General features: G+C 39.7%; 1 protein-coding gene and 1 long non-coding RNA gene across 2 annotated transcripts; one reads left to right on the top strand and one right to left on the bottom strand.

The window, feature by feature from the left end:
* Window positions 1-347: 347 nt before the first annotated feature.
* Window positions 348-11,808, bottom strand: LOC111562964 (E3 ubiquitin-protein ligase Mdm2-like). Its single transcript, XM_055018773.1, has 11 exons — window positions 11,744-11,808; window positions 11,155-11,249; window positions 7,744-7,811; window positions 5,631-5,699; window positions 4,901-5,034; window positions 4,752-4,801; window positions 2,678-2,736; window positions 1,898-1,964; window positions 1,626-1,807; window positions 1,296-1,549; window positions 348-787 (listed from the first exon to the last, which is right to left on the bottom strand). Exons 1-11 carry the CDS (start codon window positions 11,806-11,808, stop codon window positions 496-498), a joined length of 1,335 nt encoding a protein of 444 aa, XP_054874748.1. The 3' UTR covers window positions 348-495.
* A 1,305-nt stretch (window positions 11,809-13,113) lies between these two features.
* Window positions 13,114-18,461, top strand: LOC118469719 (uncharacterized). The gene is made up of 3 exons (XR_004846671.2): window positions 13,114-13,826; window positions 15,877-16,000; window positions 18,027-18,461. It is a non-coding gene; the product is annotated as an uncharacterized LOC118469719 (long non-coding RNA).
* Window positions 18,462-21,271: the final 2,810 nt, after the last annotated feature.

Raw genomic sequence — 21,271 nt, 5'->3', positions numbered from 1 at the left:
AGATTTCGATATTCAGTTACAGTAGGCTATCATCAACAGAATCCTGAGCAAATGCAAATATGCATAATTAAGCATAAAATTACTTACCGTTCACCAAAATGCTTCAATGAGCTTCGGCTGCTCACCATGTGCTCACTCTGGCCTTAAACATGGCCGCTCGCGCACGCGGGAAAGAGAAACTGTGGGCCGTTGACACGTCATCAAATTGTATTTTACATTAGCAGAACTTAAAATCAAATTGTTTCATGATAAACTGAAATTTTTAAACTCTGACAAGGTGATGGTAGTGTATTGAATCAAAAGGCATTATTTCTATGTCATCCAAGCTCAATAAAATAACATTTACAAGTAAAAAGTCTAACTTTATTACAGAACTTGAATTTTTATTTCACAACAATATATTTATTTAAGTTATGACCAAAGGTCCACAGAATTACTTTTTAGAGTGTAGAACGTCATTATCTGCTGTCTGGGGCTTGAGGACCACCGGGGGTCTCAGCTGAGGTAGGTGAGGACCACGGACTGGATGGGCAGCCTGCAGACCGGACACAGCTTGTCTCTCTTCTTCAGCTTCCTGGCGCAGACGTAGCAGGACATGAGGTGTCCGGTCTGGCCATGGACGATGCAGCCGTTCTTGGGTCGGGACTGGCAGATGAGGCAGGGGTCCGGACACGAGTCCGGCAGCCGCCACTTGGCCGACGATGGAGCAGGAGAGGAGGATGGGAGGAGCTCCTGGGAGTCGATGGAGGATGACAGCTGACAGTTGGGTTGTTTATGATCAAAACAACTTGTTATGGTCTAGAAATGATTTTAAATTTATAGTTTTACTAATTTACAATCTGCAGTTAATGTCTTCTCTGTAATTTTTACTCTTTACAAAGTCGTCCTGCGGCCTGATTGGGACCCTCTGGAGGGCCGGTTTTGAGCCGCGGGCCGCATGTCTGACACCCCTGGTTTAAAGCTATACCGTTGCTGTGAGGTTTGAAAACGTAGTGAGGATCTGTTTCATCAGGTTTGATGTCATGAACTGTTCTTAATAATCCTCTCAAGTGTTGAACAGAGTTACTCAAATGCGATTGGCTAAAAAAAATCCATTAATCTAGGCCTAAATTAATGACAACATGAATAATAGAAATGTCAACAAATCCCCTGAAAAGACCAAAACCAACATATTTATTATATTTTCTGCAGTAGCGCTTCCTACTGACAATATAGATCTTCACTAAATTCATTTTAAGACATCATTTTTAGCAAAAATTACCCAAACTGGCAGGAGCAAGGATTTAGTTTGGGACTATTTTCTGTGGCGGAATAGACCACATGTTGCACTTTGACAGTAATTTATCTCTGTAGCAGACATTCTCTGTTGGTTTTGGTCTTTAAATTGGTTTTGTTGCTGATAAATATGAGTTTTTACCTGATCGTCTTCAGACAGAGAAGCGTCGTCTTCGTTGTAATCGTCTGAATCCACCGACTCGACCTCAAACTCGACGCTGAAGTTGTCGCTGTCGGAGTCTGAAGCTGCGACGGTGACCTCCGACCTCCCCGACTACATAGAATCCTCGTTAGAAACCAGCATTGCGTTAATTAACCTGCTCAGATGTGTTTGTGTCCGTGATGCTCACTGTGCTGTGGGAGTCCGATGATTGGCTGCTGCCTCTGTCCCGCCCTCCTACCAGTCCACCAATCACACACCAGGACACGCTGTTGTCAAATGTTAGGGAGTAGCTGTCGGACCTCCTCCTCTTCCTGCCTTCTCCTTTTTCCTCCTCCTCCTCATCAGACTCCTCCAGGCTGTGAGACAGACCTGCACACATCAGGTGGGCGGAGCTTAAGATACAGGTGTTTTTATGAAGCTTTAAAGAGGAAGTGATGAAGTCTCAGAGGAGATTCTCACCTGGATTGCTGCTCCTGCAGCTCCTCCTCCTGTCTGGTGATGAACAGCGACTTTCTGTGTCTGCCTCCTGAAAGAACCAAAAAATTTGGATTTAAGAGGGAAAATGGTGCAGGTTCTTCCTTCCTGCTGCTGTCAGACTTTAGAAATCACAGAAAACCTGTCACATCAGAGCATTTAAAACTGCATTACGAATATATTGTACATTTTTTTCAGCATAAAGAAGAATGTCAGTATTTTTAATATCAGCATTGTTCCTACTCATGGACAAAGAATTGTAAAATCAACGTTTTTCTCCTTTTAGAATAAACCTGTGCAATAGTTTTTTACCCACATCGAGAGGATTTTGTGCAAAATCAACAATATTTATGCACATTTCCTGTTTATTTCTTATTTTTCTACTGATTTTTGAAGCTGTGACGCTGCTAATTTCTCTGCTGCTGGATTAATAAATCTCATCTGAAACACAAACTCAGTCCCTCATTCAAACACTTAGTGGACAAATTACTTGATCACCAAACTTCATTTAAAAATGAGTGACTTTTAATTTTTCTTCCTGTTGTCCACGTTAACAGACCTGTAGAACGACACATGCAACACGTTCTTAAACAATACTGTGTTAGAATAAACGCAGCATGAAAAGACGTTACTTCATGCTGTTTCTTTTAATTTTCACAACATATTTAACCCAAATCCTGCTACAATTACAACACAGACTGTTGGATAAATGTTTTAAATGTTGTGCAGTTAAACAGCTGTATTATCCATCTACATATGTCTTACCTCTGTTCCTCTGTCTGGCTGGCTGTTGCCGTGAGCTTCACTGGAGTTTGCTGTTGACTCTGAGGAGAAAAAAAGACAAAGACGGGTTTGTTTAGTCAGAATCTGAGCAGCAGGATGGTTCATCTATTTTCTAATGTCTGTATGTTGGATTGATTCAATCCACCCTCTGCTGCCGCCATCTGTTAACCCCAAAACCAGCCAGTAAGGCTAATAGGCATGTTATTTTTAAATAAAAGTGTTGAAAATTGCTAATATGACACCATTTATCAGAACCAGAAACCGTTTAAAAAAAAAAAAAAAAAAAAGACGAAATTATCGGATTTCCAATTTTCTGACATTTCTGGAACGAATCATGTAAAAAAACAAACAAATCTGAGCTTAAAACTGAGATATTTCCTCAAAATCACTTGTAGTTGCAAAAAATATGTAGTTTGTAACAGACTCTATAAAAACTTTTGCACTCATCGATGCAACTGCAAAGCCACAAGTGATTCAAAAATTCATTTCTTTCGGCTGAACTGCAGGCAGTGTTTTTACAGAGCAGAGAGGAGACAAATATAGCAACAAAATAAGAATGTAAAATATAAATAATTAGTGTCTTACTTTATTGGTACTTGGATAAATGTTGGGCGTGTTACGTCCAGATCTTTGCAATTTTAGTAAAATTCACTTTCAGATTTATGGTATTCTAACTTCCTTTTACTGTATGAAACTGTGAATTCTGAGTTCTCTCTACTTCCTCATGGTTGTTCTGTTTCCACAGAGGTGCAGGAACGAAGAATCAATCTAAATTTATTCCTCTGTAAACACACAATCAGTTTGTTCTGTGGGTTCATGAGTTTAGCAGTTTTATGTGATGTGAGGAAAAATGAGCCCACAGTGAGAGAAAATGAACCAAATATGTCCAAAATCGGGGAAATTGGAGGAAAGTTATTTGTTTTTTCTGAACAACATCTGGCACTAGAATTAGCTTCTGGATTAATGAAGTTTTGTATCTTATCTTAAAGGTCTACAACAAAAAGAAATGTTTTGAAGAAGCAGCAGACCGTAAATATTAACGCTGCTGTTGGTAAAATAAAAGCATCTTTAGAAGCTCTGAGGTTTTTCACCATCAGCTGGAGGCGACAACAACAAACTCTGAGTCTTCAGTTACAGAAGTTCGATTCTTCCCACAGAACAGACTTTAAATGTCTTGAAACGCACATTCCACACATTTGACATTCAGTTCTGTACATTAATATGAACATCTGGTTCTAAGGGAACCAGTCTGTTTTTATCTGCTACAGAGTTTCTGTATAGTTTGTGAATTTATCTGAATCCTGCTGCAACACTGTAATCTCCCCTCCTCACAAATAAAAGAACAAACCGTTTTTAACATCTTTAATAAGCTGAAAAGATAAAATAATATTAGAAATCCCATTTTACTTAGGTCTGTTTTATAAATATGCACTTTAAAAAGTACTTTAGGGGCCAGCTTCCACCTGATCCAAGCTAAAAATCTAATTTACTGATTTAGATTAATTCTTCAAACGTTATTTTGATGGGCTGGGTGATGTAATAATTCTGCATCAACTTAATATTGTGTAATTTCAACTTAAATTTAGATTGAAGTAATTTAATGAAACTAGCTCAGTAACTTTTCTTCAATCAGAGCTACTTAATTTTTTAAAGTTTGTCAACTTAAAGACTTAAAAATCCTTTTAAATAACACAGAATTACAATTTGGAACGACTAAATTTTACAAACAACTTAAAAACTTGTGTTTATGGTACCAACAATTAAAAATACCTTTGATTGTAGAGGAAAAGTTAATTATTCTAACTTAATATTGTTTATTGTTTGAACACAATTTCATTAGAAGCTGTTATAACTGATGCTCAAACAATATTTTCGGCTAAATATTAAGTTCATTTTCTTGGAACAAGAATTAATTAATTAATAAGAGGTTCTCAAGTGTAGTTGACAAACTATCAGGGCTTTTTTTTTGTCCGAGTGTCAACTGATTGTGATTAAAAAATGCTGAAAAGAGGAGAATACGAGGAAAATGTAAATAAAGAACATAAAGTGTTGTTACCTTGGGTTCTTACAGTCACCAGGTTCTTGGTTATCATTGCAAACAGAACTCTGAAACAGAAACAAGATTTATTCATCTCAGTGGGAAAGAAAAAAAGATTCTTTCCCTTTAAGAATCTGAACTAAACAATAGTTTTTCTTTCTCCTCACCGAGGCTCTTTGATGGAAAAGCTGTTGACCCCCAGGACTCGCCCCAGTGCATCCTGGGAACAGTGGACGATGTGCTGCTGCTTCTGGTCGTACAGCTGCTTCTGGATGATGTACTGACCCAGGTAGAACATCACCTGTAGAGAGGCCAGCACAGATGCATCATGGGAGAAATGTACAGCCAATCAGCTCCTCAGAGACCAGGAGACTTTATTTAGAGTCATACACGTCTGTACACATTTACAGACAACAGGAAGTGGAAGCTTTTAACTCTTAGATGCATAAGTGGGTCAAAAATGACTCGGTGAGGTTGTTTTTTTGTAATATCTTTGCAATGAAAAGTTTTTATCATTTCATATTCCAGCTATTCTTAAAAAAAAACTTGCTTTTGATATCACATCATTTACATTTTTAAGTTGCTTTGTATACTTAAAAAAAAAATGTAACATTTGCATTAGGGCTGGACCCAAACATCTGAATATTCGGTCGTTGAGGTGGAACCGAATATTCATTTTGAGATCAGAATAAACCAAAAAGTAATTCAATTTTTTCTTTCCTGAAGGTAATACAAAGTGCATAAAAATCAGTTTATTTGCTTATTATCATTTATCTGAGTGGGACTACTACTCCCAAACACAATTACTCCTTCAACTATTATGACTAAACACAAAAAGCAGCTCAGAAAATTTGGACTAAATCACAGAAAGTATCGGTTAAATCCACAGTTTTTTACCTCCTTCATGGTGAAAACATCTTTCGTGGCTCCGGCATGTTGAAGTAAAGAACAAAACTCTACTTTTGGTCAGACCTGAAAACACAAACAGGAAACAAGAAGTTAGTAAACAGTCAGTAAACATCAGGGATGGCAAGAGAACTTCAGTGTTGAATAAAAGCATTCTTCTCAAAAACTACTGACAGTGTTGGTCACTTTTTAAATCAGGATGTTTAACCCTCGTGTCCTCCTGCGGGTCAAAATTGACCCGTTTTAAAGTTCGAAAATGTGGAGAAAAAATATATATTTTCACAGTGAAACTTCTGATGTCCACATTTTCAACATTTTCGGGAAATCTTTGAACATTTTTTGGTGGAAAAAAAAAACGTTAAAAATGTTTCTTAAGAACATTCACAAAAAAATCAACCAAAATCCAGCGAATTTTGCTGGATTTTGATCGATTTTTTTTTCTGAATGTTCTTAAAGGAAATATTAGAAGTTTTACTGATATATATGGAATCACTTTAGATATTTTTAGGATTTTTTTGGGAAGATTTTTACTCATTTTTTCAAAATACTTACAAGAATTTTCTTGCCAAATGTGGGGGATTTTTTTTTTAAAAATAAAACTTTTAAGCGAAACTTTTAAGGAATTGTTGGAATTTTCTTCCTGAAGGTTTTGCAAATTTTCTGAAATTTGGGGAATTTTTTTTGCTGAATTTTTTTAAGACAAGGAAACGATATTTTTTGGTGCCCGTAAATGAGGACAACAGGAGAGTTAATGTATAATAAGACAACATAATAAAAAGGTATAAGTTGACCAAACTAAGACATACGTAGCAGAATCTGAACTCCAAGGGGCTTTAAAAGTTTTCCTTAAAAAAAAAAAAAAAAAAAAAAAAAAAAAAAAGCCACAAGGACACATTTATGAGTCACAAACAGAGTGAGTCACTGGACTTTTTAACTTCCCTTGAGCTGTAATTAGTGGTAAGAACGACCAAGAATATGCTCAGAATCACTTCATTCTACATGTCAGTTCACTAAAAATAAACAGTTTTAACCAGACTGTAAAAAAAACCTAAAATTCTGCGCTCCTCTGCACAACTAAAAAGCCACAACTGACTGAGCTGAGACCCACAGTGACGAGACTAAAATTCAGTAAATATTCAGATGAACTGCAGGCAGTGTTTCCACAGAGGAAAATCAAAGCTACTGGATGAATAAAATAAATGCAGCATGGCTCAGAAACAGTGAACAGAGGAGCAAGTTGTTGGAGATACATTCAGCATGGAGAAACACCTTTCTACAGATGAACAGAGTAGAGAAGTTTTTAGAGGTTGTGAAAATGCAAAAAGTTCTGGTCAAACAGCTTCTCTACAGTATTTAGTTACCATTTTTTATGATATAACACTTTGCAGCTTTTGTCAATTTTTTAGAAAGTAAACATTCAAAGAAATTCCAACTTTACTCGATCTTTTGTGACTCTCTAACTGCTGCACTGCCGACAGGTTCTTTCAATCTAGTCGTGGTTGTTGTTTCCACGGAGGTTCATGATTTTATACTGCAGTGAAAAATGAACCACAGTGAGGAAAAATTAAACAGGAGCAAAAAATGCAGAAACTGTCTGGAGTTCAGAGAGTTAAAAGAAAACTAAAACTGTATTTTAACCGGCGTAAAACTCTATAAACTTCTGCCAACGTGATGCAAACAAACAGGAAAGCGACAGCCTCAAGGTGCTGGCTTATCTCCATTTTCTAAACCGTTTTTTAGGTTTAGCAGGAGATTATTTTCTGGGTTAACAGAGTCTACTTAACTTTGCTTGTTGGTAGAGAACTTAGTTTTTTAAATCCTAAACTGTACCTGCAACAGTATGTTTTTTTTCAGTCAGTGTGTCAATGTTTCCATTAGCCTTTTTGCTAACTGACAGCCTTGTTAGCTATAAAAAGGCAGGTAAAATGTTCAGATATTGGACCTGCTCAGTAGCAAATAATGATTTTAAAAGCAGCGACATAGACTACAGAGTATAATCTATGCTTTAGTAAAACTACAGATCAAAAATGTTCATAAATTCATCCAAAATATGCCTATTTCCCCCTCTGCTGAACAGCTAACAGCCAGTAAAGAAGCTCCTCACCAGTTTGTTGTCGTCGGCCACGTCGGCGCTGACCTCCCCGTCAGCTGACATGGTGAAGGTGATCGATCCTGCAAACAAACACAACAAGTCACCACATATTACAGACTAATGTAAAGATCAATACAGTGAACAGGAGTCATGTGTCAAACAGCTGAGCTTCACCCTCCTACTCTGCTTCAGTTAACACTTCCTGTTTGATTTTTTTGGTTATTTCTTGCTCTCTGGCAAAGTATCAGACAGAAAACAAGCTGGAAATATTAAAAATTTACACCTCAAAACTGTAGAAAACATCAGCTGTGACTATTTAAACTTTACATGTGGTTGTACATTTTGTACTGAGCCCGATATGCAGCCAGTACTACCAGAACTGCAGTATTTGGAGTTATATTCAGCAGCTAATCAGTGCAACAGTTGGTAAACCAATTTACAAAAATATATAATAAGTTGAATAAAACATCACATCTGCAGGACCTGCCTTTATGGCTAAACTTAAAAACATGATTTTAATGACTAACTTGTCAAACTAAAGCAGAAATGACTCATTTTAAGTTGCATTTTCTTAAAATCGAACTCAAACCAGGGGTGTAACAGATTATTTCAATTATTGACTGTTTAAAAACACACAAAAATGCACTTGTCAAACTTTCTCAGGCAAACAAAACAAGAAAATGTGAAACATCCCCATCCAAAGCCTTTATATATCCAAATTATTATTTAGTTTCTTTAATATTAGCTCTGAAGTGTCCTATTGTTAGCTTTCTGTTAATGTCTTGTTTCACACATATGTAACTCAGAAAGGCCTTTAAAATGTATTTCTGTCTTACAACTGCATTAAAATGACTCTAATTTTAATGTAATTTCAGATAAGATAAGCTTTTATTCATCCCACAGTGGTGAAAATTGCAGTTTTATAGCGTCAAAGGTCACAGCATAAAAATGCAGAAACATTGGAGGAAAAAATTGAAATAAACAGCATTTTGTACAGATTCTCCTCTCCTATATGTGGAACTTCAGACATTGCAGAGGATGATATTCTAAATAATATATTTAAGACGCTGCTGGAAGTGACTCATGTTTATGCTTGAAGAATAAGTGAACTCTGCAGCTTTTAATAACAAAAATGTGTAAAATAACATGATAAAAAGTGAGTTTTCACACCAGTTTTTAACATTTACTAATCATGTGCTGTGAATAAATAAAAAGAAAAGAAAATTTCTTACAAGTATTTACAGAGAAAACTGTATCAGCAGCTCATCCTGTGCAAGAAAAAGCAGATAAAGTGCAGTGAGAGCAGAGCAGCAGCAGTTCAGCCTCTTATAGAGATGCTCAGACAGGTCAAGACTAGACTGGCCTGGCTGTCACAGTCTAAGCTAACTGGGCCTATCAGGGCCAACCAGGGCTGAGTCAGCAGCAGCCTATGTTCATGTCTGAACCCACAGCAGCAGCTGATTTTATCATACGGCTCCTATAGAACATGCCAGGACCAGTCCAGTGTGAGTCATCGCTGAGTAAATCAGAAACCAGCTAACCAGGGGAGTAGTAACCGTAGTAACCACACTAACCAACCAGGTTTAAACAAGAATAGCTCACCGGTTTAACACTGGACTGATCTGAAACACTTTTAGGGAAGTGAGTAAAATTCATCCTGGTGCACTTTTTCCTTTTTAGTCCCACTCAAAAACATTTCAAACCTTTTTTAAATGATTTTTAGTCTTTTTTCAAGAAGGCAAAAAGGGAAGTTTAAAAACTACAGAAGCTACAAAAGGAAGTATGTCTTTTGGGATGACAGAGATGACAACCTCTCTTCAGGGGCTAACATTTCATTACAGTTTTTCTCAGTCACTTTGGTTCATTTCTCAGATCAGAATTGAAATTTCCAGAACTACTTGTTCAATCTTCACATCATCATGTCACTTGTACACATCAAAAAAGCAATTTCTCATTACTTTGAACAAGTTGCAAATGCTGCTGTTTCCCTTATTATATGTACCGTAGTATATTTAATGCCAGAGCCGTACACCATCAGTAAACTAGAATTAGTTTCCATGTTAGTTGTACCTTGCATGTATCATCTGTCTTATCATGCATGTATTAAACTGTGTGTTTTATGGTCCTTGTGTCCCCCCCACCCCTCTACCTGTAACCCCCCACCTCTCTACCTCTCTACCTCTTCTGTCCCTCTCAACCCACCCGGCCAGCAGGCAGATGGGTCCCCCCACATCAGAGCTGTGTTCTGCTAGAGGTTTTTTTCCCTGTTAAAAGGGTGTTTTCCTTGCCACTGTCACCTTTTGGCTTGCTCTGGGAGTCAGGCATATGGGTTCTGTAAAGCATCTTGAGACAATCTGACTGTAATTGGTGCTATATAAATAAAATTGAATTGAATTGAAATGAATTATCAATTGCTTGTGTCATGTTGATCTAAATGTATTATAATGGGTCTCTGTTGAATCGTCTCACCCCCACAACGTTTAGGCATCAGTCTTTACATGCAGAATGGTTGAACAAGTTGTCATAATATGTCAGGATGTTTCTATACGTTTCCATTAGACTTTTTCTCTAAATCTGTCCTGAATTGGTAAATTGTTCCCAGGTGAATCTTGACTTTCTCTAATGAAGGGAAATGTGTGAAGGTTTTCTGAAATCACTCAAAGACACAAGAGAAAATATTCATGATGTGGATGAGAATTTGTGTCCCAACAGACAGGAACGTCAGGAGGTGTAGGAAGACTGCACTGGAATTCCTACAGCACTGCATGGACAGTTTTCCCTGAGGAGATTATCCTATGTTCACATTTCTACTTTTGTTTTTTTCTTTGTGCTATGCAGCGCTGTTTTCCTTTCTGTGTCACAATGACGTGGTCTGTTAACAAATTACAGTACAAACAGCTAATAATTTTGTAGCTTTGGGACCTACCTCGTAACGTGATTGTTTCAGAAATTTATATATTTTTTTCTCTGATTCTTCATTATTAATGTCCACAATCTGATTCCTAATTGCTTTCATTTTAATTGGTATCTGGGAGTCCGAGTTCTCACTGTGTTGTCGTTCCAATTCTTTTAGGTTGATTTCAAGCTGTTTACTTTCTTTTGTGCTATTAATTTACCTCTGATAACAACTTTTAAAGTGTCCCATAATACAGACCTGATCAAAATCTTAAGACCAGTTGAAAAATAGCTAGAATTCACCTTTTGCACATTTGGACCTTAATGAGGTTTTAAGTAGAGCTACAATATGCAAAAGCAAGAAGGGGGAGTGAGACAAAAAGCACTTTGAAAAAGTAATTTATTGAAAACAACAAGTAAACTGAAATAGGCTGTTTATCAGCTGATCAAAAGTTTAAGACCACAGGCTATAAAAGCCCAAATCTGCTCAAAATTCTCATTTTCTGTCAGGCATTCACACGGTCATACCCTCCTGCTGGCTAAAGCTAAGAAGCTTTCTCTTCTTGAACGTGGTCGGATCGTAGAGCTGCATAAACAAGGCCTCTCGCAGCGTGTCGTTGCTGCTGAGGTTGGACGCAGTAAGACAGTCATTCAAAATTTTTTGAAAGATCCTGAGCATTATGGAACAAAAAAGTCAAGTGGTAGACCCAAAAAAATTACACCTGCGCTGAGCCGGAGGATCCGATTGGCTGTCCGTCAAGACACAGGGCGGTCCTCGACCCAAATTAAGGCCCTTACTGGTGCCGACTGCATCGCAATAACCATCAGACGGCATCTGTGGGAAAAGGGTTTCAAAAACAAAAAACAAATTCAAAGACCTCGTCTCCTACAACGCCACAAAACTGCCTGTTTAGACTTTGCCAGGGAGCATCAAACATGGGACATTGAAAGGTGGAAAAAAGTTTTATTCTCTGATGAGAAAAAATTTAACCTTGACGGTCCAGATGGCTTCCAACGTTACTGGCATGACAAGGAGATCCCACCTGAGATGTTTTCTACCCGGCACAGTGGAGGGGGGTCCATCATGATCTGGGTGCTTTTTCATTCAGTGGAACACTGGAGCTTCAGGTGGTGCAGGTCGTCAAACGGCGGCTGGTTACGTGCAGATGTTGCAGCAGGCATCCCTCATGACTGAGGGCCCTCGTCTGTGTGGTAACAGCTGGGTTTTTCAACAGGACAACACTGCAGTTCACAATGCTCGCTTGACCAAGGACTTCTTCAGGGAGAATAACATCACTCTTTTGGACCATCCCGCATGTTACCCTGATTTAAATCCCATAGAGAACATTTGGGGATGGATGGCAAGGGAAGTTTATAAAAATGGCCATCAGTTCCAGACAGTTGATGCCCTTCGTGAAGCCATCTTCACCACTTGGAGAAATGTTCCCACCAGCCTCCTGGAAACACTCGCATCAAGCATGCCCAAATGAATTTTTGAAGTGATTAACAAGAACGGTGGAGCTACTCATTACTGAGTCCTACTGAGAAAAGTTTTTGTTCTGGTTTGGAGTGTTTTTTGTAATTTTTTGAGCGATGGTCTTAAACTTTTTATCAGCTGATAAACAGCCTATTTCAGTTTACTTGTTGTTTTCAATAAATTACTTTTTCAAAGTGCTTTTTGTCTCACTCCCCCTTCTTGCTTTTGCATATTTTAGCTCTACTTAAAACTTCATTAGGATCCAAATGTGCAAAAGGTAAATTCTAGCTATTTTTCAACTGGTCTTAAGATTCTGATCAGGTCTGTATACTTGGATTCACTTCCCCATTGTCACTATGATTGAGAAAGGTCCTAATTTCAGATTTTATTTCATTTATAACCGTTTATTGTTGAGCAAGCTTGTATTAAGTCTCCAGATTGTGTTTTTTGGTTTGCTGTCTAATTGTACTTTTAAATACATTGGTGAATGATCTGAATTATCTCTAGTTCCTATGTCACATTCTAAAACCCTGTACCTGTCATTTTGAATCATAAAAATATTGTCTATTCTTGAGGATACTGCATGTGGAGGAGAATAGTATGTATAGTGTTTGTCAGATGGGTGTAATTCACTCCAAATATCATGCAAGCCCATCTCAACCAAACCTCTTCTCAGCGATTTAGTCAGAGGGGACATATTTCTCTTACTATTAGATGTATCCCATTCACTACTGTATTAAAATCTCCTGCACACATTAATGTGCCTTGTGACTCTGATGAAATCAGTTCAAGTACTTTTTTCATAATTTTTTGATCACTTTGTGGAGGTAAATATACACAAAAAGGGTAGTCAAATTGTTTCCTATCTTGCTTCGCAAAATTACATGTGGGTGTGCATTTACTTCTGTGGGTATGTTAGCAGCTTAAGTACCATTGTTGCAGAAGTTTATATCTGCAGGATGGAGGTTCTTTTGTGGTGAGAGGAAAGATTTGGTAAATAGTAAGCACTGGTAATCTACAGTAAATGCAGGGTGTTGCACAGGGAGATTATAGATTACATAGTGTTATGTAAGGCATCCATGTAGGGTTTTCATCTCAATTTTACAATGTGCAGCAGTTTACTTTTACAAGTTTATTTTGTATTAAATGTGTTCTACGCTCTGTGAAAGACCAAAAAGTATTAGACTAAGTCAAAGACAACTTCAAGTTTTTGTACTAATGAAATTAAATCACGTAAAACGATTTATTGACAGGTAACACACAACACAGTGTGAAGTCAAAGACTTAACAGTGGGAGGGAAGCAATGCTATGTAACCTTAGGTCTGGTGAGAAACTTCTAGCTTGGCTGGGCATGTCGCTTTAGAGGTGTTCTGTTTCTCCATCCACCCTCAGTTGTGATCATGTGACTATGTGATAAGTCTTTGGACAGCAGGTACAAAAAAATTTGCTGGTGCAATATAAACACATTTGTTTGCACAAGTAAAATGTGGTATTTGCAAGCTGTTTCTTCTGAGATCCGTTCATGATGTGCTGTGTTGTTGTTTCATTCAGAATATTCAGATGTTTAATTGGTGCTTTGTGCCGGCGAGAGCGCACGTGCGTAAAATTGTTTGGCGCACCTGTTTCCTTTTGTTTCCGTGTTTATACTGACGGTAAACGTTTTGTCCGTGCGTTTGTGGGAACAGAGGAGAAGAGCATAGCTTATTTTGGCTGGTCATCGGGGTAAGTTAATTGGTATATTGTTAATGTAGACTCTAAGCTGTATCTATGTTTAGTTGTTTATTTACAGTGTGGACTCGGCGTGGATCGGCTGCAGTTTGTTTACGCAGGTAGCAGGAAAGTCAGGTTAGAAAGTATCGTGTGCTTTGTTGTTATGGTGGTGTGGAGTTTTCCCTGTAGGCTGTAGCAGCGTTCCCCTTTGGGTTCGTTGCGTGGGGCTTGGTAGTGCTGTAACGCGTGCGGTTAAAGCTTTGCTTGGGAGCATGTCCGTGGTTTAGGGAGGGTTGCTGGCGTGCTAGTCGCCCAACCGGGCCAGCGGTCAACGGTGCGTAAGAACTCGCCGCTAGTCGTTGCATGAAGACTAGGGAAGAGTTAGACAGCGGGGTTTTGTCTAGATAGTGGGAAAGCTCCATACTGGCTCGGGGTGATCCTCCGAGTGCACACGGTGGCCTTGTGGTGCCTGACGGGTCCTCTACAAGTGTAAAGTTCTCCTATGCTGTAGTGGTTTTTGAATAAATTCTCAAAATGTCAGAAATTGAGTCATTTATTGCTGCTCCATCTGAGGAGAACTTGGAAAAATGTACAAAAGACCAGTTGGTGAGGATTGCTGAGCATTATAGTGTTAGTTTGGGGGATAAACGATTAAAAGAAAATATTAAGGTGACATTGAAAACAAAATTAATGGAAATGGGAGTTATGGCCACAGATCAGGAAGAGTGTCCTGCCGTCTCATCGTTTTCTGTGCAAACAAGGCTTAACATTTGAGCAACAGAAAGAGCTTCTCCAGTTACAGTTGCAGCACGATCAATTAAAACATGAACTACAAATTAAAAAACAGATTGAAATCGAGCGCATCCGGCAGGAGAGAGAGACCGAGAGAGCCAGGTTGGAGTTTGAAGTGAGTCGTCTAGGAATAAAGCAGGGGAGCAACATGGTGATGGAAAGGGTGAGCAGGATCCTAGGCATCCTTTCGATATAAATAATTTGCTTTCAGAGGCTGGAACGCGACGTAGCGTTGACAAAGCTAAGGTTTGTAACTACTGTCATCAAGTAGGGCATTGGAAGGCTGAATGCCATGTTTTACAAGCCAGAAATAAAGCTGTAAAATCAAATGTAAAACCTGCAGCTGCAGCAGCGCCCTTTGTTACCTGCAGAGTTTCTGAAAGTCTTGTTTCCGATGTTTGTAAACCTGATGTTTTGGCTGCGTATGCGCCGTTCATTCGGGATGGTTTTGTGTCTCTGGTAGGTGATGAGTCAAAGGTTCCAATTAAAATCCTGAGGGATACGGGAGCTTATGATTCCTGTATTGTGGCTTCTGTATTGGCATTTTCTGATCAGACGGATACGGGAGACAGTATTCTCAGCCGTGGGATGGGTTTGACGGTGTTGCCCATTCTGTTACATAAGGTGGTCCTTGATTGCGAACTGGTGCAGGGTGAGGTATCTGTTGGAGTTCGACCAGCATTGCCCATAGAGGGAATTCATTTTATATTGGGTAATGGGTTGGCTGGTAGCAGAGTGTGGTCAGCGTCAGCTCCTTCGCCTTTGACACTTGATCCTGTGGATATTTTGTCCATGAAGGGTTCTCCTGAGTTACAGGAGATGGTTCCAACACGTGCCATGGGTAAGGCTGAGGCTGTGACGAGCATTGGTGATGATGATGTCGTTACAGTGGAGGTCCCACCTGTCTGATTTTCCTCTGGCTGTATCAGCCAGTGAGCTGATTAAAGAGCAGCAAAGTGATCCTTCATTAAAGGAAATGTTTGGTCGAGTTTTACCAGCAGCTGAAGTAAACAATGTGGCCACTGGCTACTGTGTGCAGAATGGCTTGCTGTTTAGGAAGTGGATGCACCTCGGCTGTGATTCTGTTGGAGAGGCTGTTTTCCAGTTAGTGGTTCTGGCTAAGTTCCGTCCCTTGGTGCTGAAGGTGGCCCGTGATGATGGTGGACACTTCGGTGTCAGAAAAACATATTTGCACGTTTTGAAACATTTCTTCTGGCCACATATAAAAAGAGATGTATCTACATTTATAAAAACCTGTCATGTGTGTCAGTTAACAGGGAAACCGAACCAGTCTGTGAAGCCTGCTCCTCTTCAGCCGATACCAGCCGCAAGTGGACCTTTCGAACATCTTATAGTCGATTGTGTTGGCCCTTTACCGTGTTCAAAATCTGGCAGTAAGTATCTTCTTACAGTGATGTGCCAAAGCAGGCGTTATCCTGCTGCGTATCCGCTGAGGTCCATTACAGCTAAATCTGTGGTAAAGGCGCTTACTCAGTTTATTTCAGTATTTGGCATCCCCAAAATTGTGCAGAGCGACAGAGGTTCAAATTTCACATCACACGTTTGGACATGTACTGAAAACATTAAAAATAAAACACAGTAAGTCTTCAGCTTACCATGCGCAAAGCCAGGGTGCTCTTGAGAGGTTTCACCAGACCCTGAAATCTCTGTTCCAGGCGTACTGCACTGAGTTGGACAGGGACTGGGAAAAAGGTCTTCCCTGGCTGATGTTAGCTGCAAGAGAGGCAGTTCAGGAAAGCACAGGCTTTAGTCCAAATGAGCTGGTTTTCAGACACAGTGTGCGTGGTCCGTTGTCTGTCCTTAAAGATGACTGGGTTGAAACAGAACCTCCTAAAAAATTTGATTGACTTCATTAATGGTTTTCATCATTGCTTGTTTGTCGCTGGTGCTTTAGCGAGAGAAGAATTGCAGATGGCTCAGAATAAAATGAAAACACTATATGATCGCTGCTCGGTACACCAGGAGTTCAGTCCAGAGACCAAGTTTTGGTTCTCATACCTGTCGTGGGGTCACCATTTGAGGCTAAGTTTGCAGGCCCTTATAGTATTGTAGAAAAATTGTCTGATCTTAATTATGTAATTTCAACACCGGGTCGTAAACAATCCAAAAAGTTATATCATGTTAATTTGCTTAAACCTTATTACAAGCGTGAGTCTGATCTGGTGGAAGGTAATGTTCCTGAGTCTGTGCATTCTGTGCTGGCTGTGAGCTCTGTGTTGGAGGGTTCAGAGGGAGATGGGGTTCCTGAGCCTGATGACAGTTTGTTCTATGGTCGTCTAAAAAATTTGGAATCACTTCATAACTTGGATAAAATCCTATCACACCTGTCTTTGTCCAAGCGTCTGGAGTTGTCAGAGCTAATTGGTAGGTATCCCTGTTTGTTTGGTGATGTGCCGTCACGTACTGATTGGATCGAGCATGACATTGATGTCGATGAAGCGCCGCCAATTAAAGGTTTTATCGCATGGCACCTGATAAACTTAAACATCTCGATTCTGAAATTAATTACATGATTGAAAATGGAATTGCTGAGCCTTCATTCTCGAGTTGGGCATCTCCGTGCATTTTGGTGCCAAAAGTAGATAAAACACCCAGGTTTTGTACAGACCTCTTCTTCTGTTTTGGCAGCTCCGTGTTTTGACCGGCCGTTTATGCTGTAGGTGGATGCCAGTCAGGTGGGAGCAGGAGCAGTCTTGCTGCAGGGGGATGACCACGGGGTGGTGAGACCAGTTAGCTTCTTCTCGAAAAAATTCAACCGTTATGAGAGCAATTATTCTGTGATCAAGAAGGAAGCACTGGCTTTGATCTGGGCATTACAACATTTTGACGTATACGTGAGTGGGGCGCCCCTAGTGGTACATACTGATCACAATCCCCTTACATTCTTGAAGTCTCTTGGGTCACCCAATCAGAGACTGGTTAGGTGGTCTTTATTTTTGCAGGGCTATGACCTCAGCATTTTGCATATTAAGGGGACAGAAAACGTCATGGCGGATGCTTTGTCCCGTGCACCTATGCCATGACCTCTGACCTTTAGAGTTCCCTTTATAATGTTTTATTGATGCCTTGTGTGTTGTGTTGTTGCTTACTCTGCTCTCCTCTCTTAATGTGCTTCTCAGGTACCGGGGTTGCTGAGAGTGGGTGGGATAGTCTACACGGTACACTGTTGGGTGGACATTGGACTGGATGGGATTTGTATAATTTGTTCTTGCTCATCGCTGCTTTTGAGGATATGATATTTATAGTTATGGGTTATTTGTTAATGGGTCACTGTGGTTTTGTAGATTTGGTATTGGTGATTTGGAGCCGGTGACTCCCTTGGAGCCCCGACTTTATGGGGAGGTGGCGGCCCTGTGTATATGTATAATAGAGGAGCTAACAACATGTCTTCTCTCCAAGGTGCTGGGATTGGCCAGGTAAAATCACTGAGATGTGGAGCACCTGGGCCTGCTGCTCCACCTCCACTATATATGCTGGCTTCCAGTCACCTGTGAGGCTCCCTGTTCCTTCGCCTGAGCCACATGCACAATTTATTTAGTTTTCTCTGTTAGTGCACACTTCAACACCTCGCACCACATCATTCTCACACACCCACATACACACTACTGATATTACAGACAAGACACACCCCATACTCGTAGTTATTATTAGTTTGACTTACTTTCAGTTGTAATAAATTATTTGGGCTATTTTGGAAAGCGGACTCCTCCTGTTCTTTTGTCATGGCCATTGAGCCGGGTTATGACATTTGTGACTTAATTTACGTAGCTTATTATATCAGTTGTTTATCATTACAGTTGGCAAACCATGAGAAATGTTTATCAACTAACTAAAGTTTTTTCAATATATTTCATTCATCCATTATCTGACAATTTTATACACTGCTCTCAGCTACTCTCTTCTCTCATACTTTCACCTTCACCCTCACCCCAACCAGTTGTGGCAGATTTCTAATCTTCCTGAACCTCGTTCTGCCGGATGTTTTTTCCTCCTAAATTTGAGTTTGTTTTGTTCGGTTTCTCTCCATAATATTGTCTGGTCTTGACCTTACTATGTTCCCTGAGATGACTCATGTAAATTGGTGCAATATAAACAAAACTGAAGTGAAAAATGAGACAAAATAATTATTCCATTATTTTTCGCGAACTATTTAAACTTTTCTGTCACTTGCTGACTGATTTTCATATGCAGCTATTTCACAGGTTATCCATTTTCAATCCAATGCAGTGGTATTTTTCTCTTTAACCTGAATATATGGATAAGCACCATTGCTGGCTTCATCAGTTTGTAAAAGTGACAGCAATCTTTCATTAAGATATAGGTCACTTTTCCGTAAATGTTCATCATGGCTTCATTCAGACATACCCACCATGGAGACAGAGAACCATGGATACCTAGTCTGACTCACCAGATAGGCTTCAGTTAAGTATTTCCCCTTTCTGCTATCTGTTACCGTTTTCAAGATTTACATTTTGCAAACAACGTACCAGACTGAAACTTCACATCTAGCAAAAGATTTGAATCATGCAGTAAAGCAACCCTGCTCGCTTTTTTGTGTGCAAATGTTCCGTCAAAACAATTTCCCTGTCGCTTTTTTCAGCAGAGGTTTCTTCTCTATTGCAGAATAATATCGAGGTGCAGTCACACCATTCTGTGGTCCAGAAAAATCTGGTAGTGGAAGACTACATCCGACCTAACAAGACTGACATTACAGCTTTTCACAGAGAAGTAACCAGGTTGCTCATTCAGACATAAATCCAACATGTTCAGTTTGTTAGGAAGCACTAGCTGCCAACCTGACTACATGCAAGGTTTTTGTTGTTTTTCAGTTTTCTTTATGCAATTTAATAATTCCAGTGGCTGCAGACAGCATTGTACTGCCTCTTAAAATGATTTGTTTGAATTGTACAAGCAGCATGTTTAAAAGGCAATACATCTGAAAAGACATCACCTGTCAGAGCTTGTCCCATGTGGGAGCCATCTTGTGCTGGAGCTTAAAGAGAATGCACACCTCAAAAGCAGCTCTTTTATGCTTTAGAAGAGTAAACAGGGACTCAAATCTGATTGGACAATAGATGTGGGATGAAATTCAAAGCAGAAATGCACAAACGCAAATGTGCATTTTGAATGTTCGGTATTGATGACTGACTGTGCATCTATGGACTGAAGCATTGTTGTCAGAAGAATCTGCAGAAACTCACGTGGAGTTGCCGTTTGTCGTCTCCTTTTAGAGCTCTGACTTGACTGTCCAGTTTGATCTGGGAAGACGGCAACCCCTTGCCCAATATGAATATGTGTAATAGTGGAAAAGAATGGCAATGATCTATTTTGAAGGCAGCACAATGCTTCACTGTGCAGCTTTTGCTACTTGTTAGGTTTGAACATTCTCCCCTTGTTGTTTTTGATATCTTTTTCCTTTTCGAGACCGCAAACAAATGGCTGCTACCTACACTTCTCCTTACAACAAAATTGTAGTCAGACAACAGAAAGGAGTGCATGTCTGAAACAGGGGCTTGGTTGAGCTACCGAGGACCTCCTGAAGTACAAATACCCGCCACACCCACCTCACCTGCTCCCAGCTCCTCAGTCAACACCTGCTTCCACCTCCCAGATTACTCCCTCAGTATACTTACCTTCAGCTCTACACTGTTCAGCTGTCAGATCCTCTGTGTTCTTTGTGCCGTTGTTCCTCACTACTCTCAGTTCATGCCTTACTTAGTTTTTTTTTAACCTTCTCTTGAACCTTAGATTGTGCCTCAACCAGTTCCCCGTATTTTTGTTTGCCTGCCTGGTTGTTGTAATCTTGTACCAGCTTTAGTAAGTAAACCTTTCTTCTTGTTTTTTTTTTCTATCTGCCTCCAGTGTTGTGCATTGGGATCCTTTAATCTGAACTCTAACAGTCGAGTTCCCGCATCAGTCTGCAATATATATTTTTGGGCTCCATTGGGAACCTTTCATTTTGCCAACATTAGAGTCTAATGTTTGCTTTCCAAATTGCACTACTTCCTGTCTCCTTTGAGAGAAAGGTGTTGGGTCAGATCTTAATTTAGACCAATAAATTTAGGCCCCTAGCTGCTGGGGGAGGCACTGTCATGGCAAGATTGATTTTTATCGCGTCAGCCCTGAAGTGTGTGTATATGGAAGTATGTGGTGTAGGGCCTCTGAGCCTCCTCCGGGATTTGAAATGGCTCTAACCATCTGCTGAAAACAGTCAATACATCCCAAAGCATCATGTAGCCCCCCTCAAATACTACTCTGATTGACTTGAAAGGTCACAAGCGCATCAAGAATAAGCAGCCAATCAACATGCATGCCTTTACAGAACGCCGATATCTCATCAGCTCTTTTAAACGGTCATCATGCTGACATGAGCTATCACCTGCTTGAATAACCTGAACAAAACAAAGCTCTTTAGAAAGAAAACCACCCAAAGACTGGCTCGAGTATCCTATCTCCCAGAATAGAAAGGTAATATAACTGCATGAATAAACTATAGGTTTTAAAAGTCTCCACCGTGCTAATCCACTATTTCTGTCCCGAAGGACATGTACAGTAAAATATAGTGAAGACATAAGTCAAAAAATAGAGTTGGAGAATGCATTTTCTGGTGCATGATATATGAATGAATAAATGATGAGATGTGT

Source organism: Amphiprion ocellaris, chromosome 16 (assembly GCF_022539595.1).
Source record: "Amphiprion ocellaris isolate individual 3 ecotype Okinawa chromosome 16, ASM2253959v1, whole genome shotgun sequence".
Lineage (NCBI taxonomy): Eukaryota > Metazoa > Chordata > Actinopteri > Pomacentridae > Amphiprion > Amphiprion ocellaris.
The sequence above is the reverse complement of the archived record's forward strand: the minus strand, read 5'-3'. Positions and strand labels throughout refer to the sequence as shown.